Below are 10,319 nucleotides of genomic sequence, written 5' to 3'. Positions count from 1 at the left end.
CTCCTTATCGGCCTCGAGAGCTGGTATGGTGGCGCTGCGCCGCTTGTACAACCAGCACCGCAAGTAGCGGCCGCGCGCGTGAGCCTGTCACGACATGTTGCGGGTGGATGGCCCGCACGAGTGAAGCAATGGCAACGCGGAACGAGCAGCGTGTGTTGTTCCGGGGATTCCGCTGGATTGAAAACGTGGATGATTACTTCAAAAGAAACAGTCTTCACCGAGGCATTGATCTATACGCCAGCAACCACGTATACGGCGTCAAGGAAGAGATTATATCTGCAAATGGGCGCTCTGACGTTATCAGAAAATGTGTTGCTCAAATGAAGAGCCTTGACTACGACGTGCGCTTACAGGTAAGCAATATTTAATCAAGATCTTGTTTTACTTACGTATCGCATTTACGTATCGCATGCGCCTCGAAGCGACGGAGATGGGCCGGCTCGTTTGATCTCCGCTTCAAAGATGTTCGAGAGGTCTTACATATTTGAACTTGATACGCGACGCGACAGCGATAGAAAATCCCGTCGAGACTGTCGATATAATTGCTCTCGCATTAAAATATCATTTGTCTCTATCAAGCAATGACGTTCGCAACTTTCACGCCCATTCTTGTTATTCAACAGGAGTCTTCATTGTCGGTGTTCAGACTTTCCCTTTTTGTGCCTGCCCATTCGTTCTGGCTATTCGATAATTTCTACGCCTTTATTTTCCAGTTGTCTTCACAACCAAGGCACATAGTGGCAGGCAGCGGCACGTGTAAGGCTTGGTGCCGAGGTTGGTGTAAGCATGCCGTGGCCTTGGCAGTATGTGTAAAAAAGTGGGAAAGTGCATCGTGCACGGACCTACCATGTGCCTGGCTGGGGCCTTCGGCGGTCCCGCTCCTAGACGCGAAGAAGATCAAGGACTTTTTTACAGGTAAAACATTGAATACCATATGGCAGGTGCTTCAATAAAAACATGCTACTATCGCCCACCCTGGTCGCCTTTTGCCAGCGCCCACACTAAAGCCGTTGTGTGCGACGGTAATGCTGTGACAGTTTCCGAATTTGAAGTGCGCCCTAAGGCAGGTTCAGGATGCAGAGAGTTGCTCAGCTAATGAAAGCAGTGCAGTGATTACCGCTTCTACTGAGGATAGGAATAGACACTTAGATCCCGAACACATGAGAGAAATCCTTGAACAGGAGCGCAGTATTTACCACGTGATGGAAGTTGGATGCACACTTCCTTTGAAAATTAAAACCTGCGACATGTTGGCCCCCTTGACAAGCCCTGAAAGGGTGTTTTATAAGACAGCTGTTCGCAGAAGCGCAGCTGAAATCTGAGATATTGAACTCCGAACTAGGGATCAATTTAAAGTTCAAAGGTGTGTCATGAGTAGTGTAAATGGCCAGTTGTCTGGCCTGGCATAATATTGTTCACTGTTTTACTCTGTGTACCATACTGCTAATTACAGGTGGCAGGACGATCGGCGCCTCCGTATTACGAGTTCAACCGCTCACAGGATCAAAACAAGGGAAGGAGAATTTGACAGCCTTACAGAGTCACTTGCTAGGCCACGTCCGTTTTCCACTGCGGCCACTTGCTATGGTAAACAATCTGTCATATGCCATATTAACCATGTGAAAAATCCTCCACCACTGTTGCTGTTATTTCTTTCGTATATTATTAATATACAAACCTGTCATTTTTCAGGAAAAAAACAAGGAATACGAAGCCAGGCGAGAGCTTGCTAGGGCCTTACGGGCTCCTGTTATTGAGGTAAAACCACAGCTGCAAAAATTTTTACCGTTCACTGATTCAATTCTCATGAGCAGGTTGGACTGATTGTGCACCCCCAACAGCCCTGGCTCTGCTGCAGTCCGGATAAAATCATATTGGCTGATGGCACAGCTTGCGCAGTGGAGATCAAATGCCCTTTCTCACTGAGAAATCAAGAAGTGCTTGTTGCAGAAAAGATGATCTGCCACACTAAGTACATACATTAAGTTAACGGCAGGCTAGCACTGAGGAAGACACATCCATATTACACACAAATTATGGTTGCGCTGTACATCCTAAACCTTAGAAAAGCATTGCTTTTTGTGTACTCGAAAAAAAACAGAAACTGAGTATAATAATTAAAAGGGATGAGAAGTTTCTGAGTGAGTAAATACCCAAGCTAGAGTGGTTTTATTTCAAACACATGTTAAGCCAGCTCTCAAATTGCTCTAAGTGAATTCATCCGTTTAGATGTTAAACTTCAAGTGTCGACACATTTAACTTGGTGATGCACTGGAATGTTCCATCTGGTCATGCGTAGTTTCACTACTAGTTAATAACTGTACTGAGGATGTTCTACGTCATAGAGATTTTAATCCAGCATGTCTGATTCGTAGCGCATTGTGTCCTAAAGTTAGCTTATTTCTCGATTAGTCAAGTTCATTACATAACATGTTCATAAGACTTATATTTTAAAGATTATCAAGCATTAACCTTTCGTTATAACAGGAAACGTTTTATTTACATTTAATGTCTCTTTAACCAAGCTCGCTGTGGGAACCACTCAGCGAGGTCAAGTAAAAGCGCAAACAGTGTATTGTACCGAATTTCATTTTATTCGTCACGTATGCACAACGGTCATGTAGAGTGATTTCAAAACACACAAATGCAAAATAGGCACAATGTACAGAACAACAAAACGCAATGTAAAAAAACTGTGTCCAACGTTGTCCTGTAATGTAAAAAAACAGTGTCCAGCGTTGGACTGCATCATGTGAGCAGCTGCTTCAAGAATCAAGCTTTGCCAAGAACTACTGGCTGAGAAAAGAATGCCAATCAATATAAAGAAGCATTTGTGTTATTACTCATTTTGTATTGCATGTGCTCATGCTTTGATTGGGTGAACATAATTTTTACCTGAGCCCAGCGAAACTCCCCTGCAAGGCTGTAGATGTTGTAAATATTATTCATTCGTTGATTCTGGGTATTTATTTCACATATATGTATAGTTTATTTATTATATGTTGTTTAATTCCTGTAATGGATCTGTGTTTTCCTGGTGTTTAGTTAGCCAGAGTGCGTATGTGTGCACCTATTAATCAGAATACAAGTTATTTGTTCTTGCAACTGTTGGGTCTGAATCTTTCCTTGGATCATTAGTAGCATTTGCTGGCATGCTGAAAGGCCTCTGGCTGATTGTACATGCTTTCATGGATTGTTTGGGGGACGAATATGAGTAAGAGAACTTATTTGCCATAACAATAGGTTTCAAGCAAATATTGTTTTGGAGCCCTTATGCTGTTCTTCACTGTCACGCTTACGTTCGCTTAAAATCGGCATCTGAAGGTTAGCAAGGATACAACACATACGCATAATATCACCCATGTTATGAATCAGGTCAACAGGAATTCTCGTATTTAGCACATTAAACATTTTCACCCCCCCCCCCACTTTTTTTCGCGCGCGTCTATTTCCCTCTTCGCTTTCTTTCCAATCTTTCTTCCCCTAGTGCAGGGTAGCAAACCGGATGCTCCATTTTCTATATAACCTCCCTGCCGTTCCCTCATTTTATTCTCTCTCTCTCTTCACACGTTGAATGACTCTCTCAACATGGATGCACACCTGAGCAACATTATACGTCTCCAACAATTCTTCATGAGTGAACTGCACATTCTCTTTTGAAAAGGGTGGCAAAACCAACATTGCTTTCTGGCCTTCAGTTGGTGCTTTAATGCCCGGAAAGCTCTTATCTGCTAACACAATATCACCAGGTTCTATCCTGTCAAGAAATTCAGACTGTAATTTTATGCGCGTGTCAGATGCCCGTCCCCCATATGCATCTGACAAAAATGTCAGAAGCCCGTTTGGCAGAATTCCTATAAAAAATTTCAATGTGCGACAAACCTTATAGTGTGAAAAGAGTGCCCTTTTTGTTCTACAGTAGATGGCTCCTCAGTACGTATCTCTGTGCAATCTATAATATATCTACATAGAGGATAATGTAACCTAAAGCATGCTGGCATTGATGCTTGGACAGCAGAAAGAGATGGCTTTGGTATGAATTCCGTCAAGGCAGTCAGCAAGTTGCTCAATACGAAGAAAAAAATACGGCTAACCCATGTGCGGTGCAAACCGACAAGTGCTTCAAGGCTAGCAAATGAAATACCCAGCTTTAATTTCATGAGGAACATCACCAGCTTTTGTGAAACTGGTACATCGACCCACCGAGCATTGATAGGAGAAAGTATGAATGTCAGCAAAGCAAATACATGACTGCTAACACCACAGAGTTCCCTGAAAGCATCTGGTCGATCAACGAGAGAGCTGTACCCAAGGAACACGCGGCTACGCTCGTCCGGTCCTGTGCTTGTCATTGTTGTGGCTGGCGTTGCCCGCACTTCTGTATGCGTAGTGTTTGAATGGCACACCTGCGTACTTGCTGAGCCTCCCGATGACAGAAAAATAAAAACGCTGCAAGGAACACTGGTATGACTTTCTTCAGTTTGAGTTGCCAGAAAATATGAAACACATGTTTTTGTGATTTCATTACTCCTAAATTATTGTGATATTGTTTCCAAAGTGTATCCAAATACAGGCAGTCACAAGATGCAGAACTGCAGCAGAAATCATGCTCACACTGTAAACAAAGCAGTTCTAACTGTGCGAGTACACCAGGAAGCTGCAGTTGCTTCACAGTTATCAGTGTCGGTTATTTGTGCCCTGTTAGTGGTTACTGTTCTACATCACACTCTAAATGGGAAGTAAGAGAAGCAGGGATCAATGCGTGGATTACAGAAAGCCCTTGTAGGAAGTTATTTTGTCATCTCATATTTCTGATGAGCAGAAGCTCTTTACAGTTTTTTTATGGCCAACTGTGCAACTTTTCGTGCGCTGAATGCAAAGTTGTTGTGCCTTATCACTCTGTGTATCACAAGTGTGGTGGTCAGCGTTAAAAGCGTTGCTTGCTGTTAATCAGCTTGACACACGACATGATTGTGGAGATTGACATTTGTCACCATGATCTTACAAGAATAGCTATAAAGACCGATCTTATCTACATTATCTGCCATCTCACGGTTGTATACTTCGTTCAAGGTACCCCTAGTGTGCCTGTTGCAAGTACGGAGCTTACCACAGATGCAAAAGCAATGGGCTCCTCGGCGCCAGCAATGTGCTCCACAGTGCCACCAAGAATGCCCTCTTCTTGTGGTGAAGCTTCACCTGGTGTTTTAGTGTTTACAGGTGGCTTTCCTGCAGCTGCAGATCCACGATGTTCAAGTCTGGAACGGTACAATATAAATGTTTGTACAATTATGTTTCCGGGAGTGTAGAGGTCCTTAAACCCCACAAAGCCCTTGAAAATGAAAAGCACACTTTTAAGGCCCTTGAAACTCATGTAATCGTTTTCTTTTATTGAAAGCCCTTTAATACTCTGCCAAACGCTGTCTAATATTCACTATGCTGCCTGCTTTCTACGAGAGAAGAGCATTCATGTGGCAAACTCTCCATTTTGAAACCAATACAGTGCCGTAGGTGCATACGTCTCAATTCGCATCACTTGCGTGGATTTCATAACTGAATCGTTAATGAGGCTAGAAACATATATTGACACTGTAGTGGGTCTCTGCAGCGTAGTCATCTTTGTAGTGTGCAATTGCGAAAATAACATTGCGTGACCCCATAAAACCTTTTTTTCCCTCCGTACTGCACAGGTGCCATTAGAAAATATAGCTCGCTTAGATCATGAATTCCCACATAACCAACCAAAACCGTATTTTAAGCTTTAAAAATAACTGAATTTTACTAAAGCCGTAGCGTAGGAACGCTGGTTCATGCATGCTACCCTGTGAGGTCATTTGCTATGCATCCACTATGCTAACTTGACCGTTTTTTCACTGCCATGACACCAGATGTTGGCCACCAGACATTTTTTTTCTCCACATATATTACTTTCATTGAACCCAGTTGGCCGTTTGAGTGAGTAGCGAGATGACGGTGACGAGATGAGTATGCAAGCGAGAAACGCAGGAAAACAAATTTGAAAGTGAAAATCATGCTTGTAAATCAATAATACGAACATCCGTACTCACCGCCGATATCTCTCAAGCTTCGTAGAAGGTATTACGGCGTCGCCTTTCCCATAGCACTTCGAAAAAAGTGTCGGAATGTATGCTGGGTGTTGTGCTATTGAACTTCTCTCATTACCCACGAAGTGGGCACTGCATATGCACATTTGGTTCTTCGCAGGCTGCCAAAGGCCTCCATCAGGACTAAAAAGGCAGAGTTGACGACCACGATCGCCATTTATGCACAATGAAGGCCAAGAAAACCCAGAAAAAAAAGAGCGTCTGTTTACCTTGCACGTCTCACCGCCCTGATTCAATGCTCCCGTCGCTTGGTCTCGTACGGCCTCCAAAAAATCCGTAGAACTTTATCTTTGGCACCTTACTGGCAGTGTTTCTGTAGCTGTTGTGACAGCCGTACACACAATAATACACAGTTCTGGCTCTTTTTGACCGCGATTTATCTTGGTCTTTTCGAGCTGCCATGCTCACGACCGTACTCACTCGCTTCGCGACACGACTGACTAGGAGCGCGCCACGTCGCGGGTGGCGCCACCTGTCCAGTCAAAACTGCAGCGCACTAGGCCCATAACGGCACTTGTTCTTTTTTTTTTCTTTATTGCCTTCTTGACTACAGGTCAAGCTAATATGACAATCACTATCACACGTGTTTCATGCGTGACAACGCGTCAAAAAAAGACATTACATCTGCATTACAGTCGGTAGTCTTATAAACATCTCGCACTTTTATAACAGCTTCCACGAAAAACTCATTAACGGATAGAACTCTCATATCACAGTGTCTGTACGATAGCATACTACGCCAAACCGAATGAAAACCAAGTACAAATATAACATCCAAATTTTGCACAGAACTATCACAAGGCAAAAAACAAATTCCAAATGAAGTAAGAGGTAAATCTTTTTTTAAAGTTCTCTGTAAAATGTCCCAAAAGAAAATAGCGTTCTTACAATCAATAAACACATGTTCAATGGTCTCAGGTTTGTTACACAGGAGACAGCTGCTTCCCCATGGTACATACATCCCTCTCTCTTCAAGCCACGTTTTTACTGGCAAGGTTCCCGTATGAAGTTTAAAAAAGAAGGTTTTCACATTGGGTGGTATACACAAGTTTTTCACTCGCTTTAGTACGTCATGACCATATGATTTTTCATACCTTGAACGGTACAGGGGCACAGGAAAAACATTCTGTATTAGGTCTTTCATAAGGCGCTTTCTTTTCACATTAGTTAGGTAATCTATAGAAAAGCTCGCCCTTAAGAAACGATATGAGAACACCACTTCGCGCAAGAACGGTGACAAGGTGTGTCGTTCTGACCTGTCTGAAGATACAAAGAAGTCAGGCATGTGGTGGAACAGCGTTGTTTGAAATAAAGAACTTAAAAAAGAGTCTCTCTGGTCTGTATTGAGCAGGAAACGTGATATTACTTGGTTAAGAAACAGATGACACAGAGACAGCCCTCCTTGCTTAACTCGCCGAAACAAGTTCGTTCTAGATGTTCTCTCCCACGTAGAGCTCCAGATGAACGTGGTGAATATCCTGTGGACTTTGTGAATGGTTTTACGCTTACAACTAAGTACTTGCAAAAGGTACATAATTTTAGCAGCCAGAAACACCTTGCATACAGCTGACCGAGAGAAAATTGATAAGCCACGACCGCCCCATTCTTCGGCGGTCGCGCGCAGTTTTTCAACCTTTTCAAGCCAAAATGCTTCATTGTCTTGATACCTGTCCAATGGTACCCCTAGGTAACGACTAGGCATCGTGAGCCGCTGAATATTTCCAAAAGAACTGGGCGTAAGGTCCCAATTACCATGCCATAAACCAATGCTTTTTTCTTTGTTCATTAAACTTCCACTCGTGTCACAAAACTTTTGAGTGATTTTTAATAACGAAGTGACACTCTCTCTATCAACTGCAAAAAAGGCAATATCGTCAGCGTATGCCAAAACACGCACTTCACATGACTGCAACCTGAAACCATTAATCCCTGCATGGTGAATCACTTTCTGACACAATGGTTTCAAAAATAGAGCGAAGAGCAAAGGACTTAAAGGACACCCCTGTCACACGGAGGAAAGTACTTGTATGCGCTGTGAGAGTTCTCTATTCACAATTAAATTTGTGGTTGAATTTTTATATGCCAATTTAATACCTTTACATATGATCGCACCAAGACCAACGTACTCAGCTAGCATGAAGAGCAAATTGTGTGGAACCATTTCGAAAGCCTTGGCTAGATCAATTTGCAACATAGCTACATTTAGGAGCGCAGCGTCCCAATACTTCAAAATGCTCCTGGCAACATGAATATTCGTGAATATGCTCTTACGCTTGATGGCGCAAGTCTGATGTGACCCGACCAACTTGTATATAACTCCTTGCAACCTCCTAGCCAGAACTTTTATAAACACCTTATAATCTACGTTTGTTAGCGTGATTGGCCTGTATCCTGTCACTTTGCGTAAAACATGTTGCTCTTTCCCTTTAGGAATCAGCAAGGTGTGTGCTCGATTGAACGATGGAGGCAAAGCTCCGCGATCTAAAGACTCTGAAAAAACCTCATGCAATGCGGCGGCCATATCCTCCTTGAACGCCTTGTAAAAGGCGGCATTAATGCCATCTGGACCAGGTGATTTGCCCACGCCGAGATCATCGATAGCCCTATCAATTTCCCCTATACTAATAGACATTTCCAATAAACTTGTGCCCTCAGCATTAAGTGTCGGCATTTCTATCAAGAACTCCTCTATAAAACCCGGGTCCTTTGGTTCGCGATAAGCAAACAAGTCCTGATAATAGTTTTCAAAAGCTTTCATAATATCTTTATGTTCTTTCAATATTTTACTATTCCATTCTATCTCTAGTATGTCGTGAGCTCGAGCATATGCCTTTTCATCTGACAAAGCTCGCTTTGTCGGGGCTTCACCTACGAGGTATCTCTCAGCTCTTGCTCGTATAATTGCGCCTTTATATTTATCTTCTTCAAGACATTCAATTTTGTTTTTGACAACCTGCAGTGGATTTGCGAATAAGCTCGGGTTTTCTGCTTCAATATTCACCAAATCATTCAGCTCTGCCCGTAGCTCACGTTCCTGTTTCCGAGCTTCATACTGCATGTAGCAACCGCACTCTATTGCATTCATTTTTATCTTTTGCTTAAATAATTCCCATCTTTCCGTGGCACTCCTTTCTGCGTTTTTGAAAAAATTCTCGATTTCCTTCTTTGTCTTATCTACAAACCCTTCGTGCGTAATTATCTTAGTATTCAGTTTCCATGTTTCTCATAAAACCTTCTTTTTGCACTTTCTACCTATCTCAAACAAAAATAAGCAATGATCACTGAAGGAAACAGCATAAACGTCATAGTTCTGACATATAGGTACAATCTCAGAACAAACATATGCTCGATCTAGTCGTGCGTGACTTGAACCTTGAAAATGTGTGAAGTGCTGGCTACTGCCACCCATCGCAAACAGAGCTACGTCATGTAAAAAGTATTTATTAAGGCTGTCTCTAAGCAAACCAACGCTTTCATCACCTAATTTAGCAGTATACGTGCAATCTTCTTGGGTCAAACCACAATTGAAGTCACCCAACAGAATCACATATTTCTGACATTCAAAGTACGCTTGCATTTCCCGAAAAAACAAACATCTGTCTCTCGAATTTGTAGGTGCATATACAGAGATAACTCTGAATTTATTGTTCCCGTAACAAAAGTCACACAAAACAAAACGCCCATGCAGGCAAATTTTGACCTCTTCAACTACAATACCAAGAGAGTTCTTGACAAAAATAATACATCCGGCTGATGCTCCCACTGCATAGCTCACACACGCGTTGTACCGCAATGAAAATCCTGCTACCAAGCTATCAGTCGCGTCCTCAGTACTAACTTTAGTCTCCTGGACCGCGAGCAAGTCAAGGTCTTTTTCTTGCATCAAGCGTTTCAACTGGTACTGTTTGCGACGCGTTCCTAGACCACGTACATTCAGCGTACCAATGCGTAAAGGCGCCGTCATGCTAGCCATGTTCATCCCTCGCACTTGTTCATCTCTCGTAGCCGTTGTGGTAGTGTGTAACAAGTATAACATTTTGACCTCCTATGTGGTGCCGGTGAGAGATTTCTTCTGTGCGTTGTTGAACAATAAAAGACAGTTCTCAATGTACATTCCAATGGCTGCTAAGGTGGAATGAGAGACAGGAGAACTTGGCTTTTATTTAACGCGCACGCAGAAAATTTTTCATTGTT

General features: G+C 42.8%; 1 protein-coding gene and 1 pseudogene across 1 annotated transcript; one reads left to right on the top strand and one right to left on the bottom strand.

Moving 5' to 3' along the window:
- Positions 1-320: 320 nt before the first annotated feature.
- LOC142768277 (uncharacterized) lies at positions 321-6,378 on the top strand. Its single transcript, XM_075870232.1, has 5 exons — positions 321-353; positions 714-915; positions 1,454-1,587; positions 1,693-1,758; positions 6,226-6,378. Exons 1-5 carry the CDS (start codon positions 321-323, stop codon positions 6,250-6,252), a joined length of 462 nt encoding a protein of 153 aa, XP_075726347.1. The 3' UTR covers positions 6,253-6,378.
- LOC119187367 (uncharacterized) lies at positions 3,521-4,359 on the bottom strand (annotated as a pseudogene).
- Positions 6,379-10,319: the final 3,941 nt, after the last annotated feature.

The sequence above is a fragment of the Rhipicephalus microplus genome, chromosome 8, assembly GCF_043290135.1.
Source record: "Rhipicephalus microplus isolate Deutch F79 chromosome 8, USDA_Rmic, whole genome shotgun sequence".
Classification (NCBI taxonomy): domain Eukaryota; kingdom Metazoa; phylum Arthropoda; class Arachnida; order Ixodida; family Ixodidae; genus Rhipicephalus; species Rhipicephalus microplus.
The sequence above is the reverse complement of the archived record's forward strand: the minus strand, read 5'-3'. Positions and strand labels throughout refer to the sequence as shown.

Bases quoted from the DNA above. Each gene is read 5' to 3' on its own strand.
- LOC142768277 (XM_075870232.1), top strand. From the start codon at position 321: ATGAAGAGCCTTGACTACGACGTGCGCTTACAG. The intron at 354-713 runs GTAAGCAATATT...TTTATTTTCCAG, and splicing joins ACTACGACGTGCGCTTACAG to TTGTCTTCACAACCAAGGCA. The intron at 916-1,453 runs GTAAAACATTGA...TGCTAATTACAG, and splicing joins GATCAAGGACTTTTTTACAG to GTGGCAGGACGATCGGCGCC.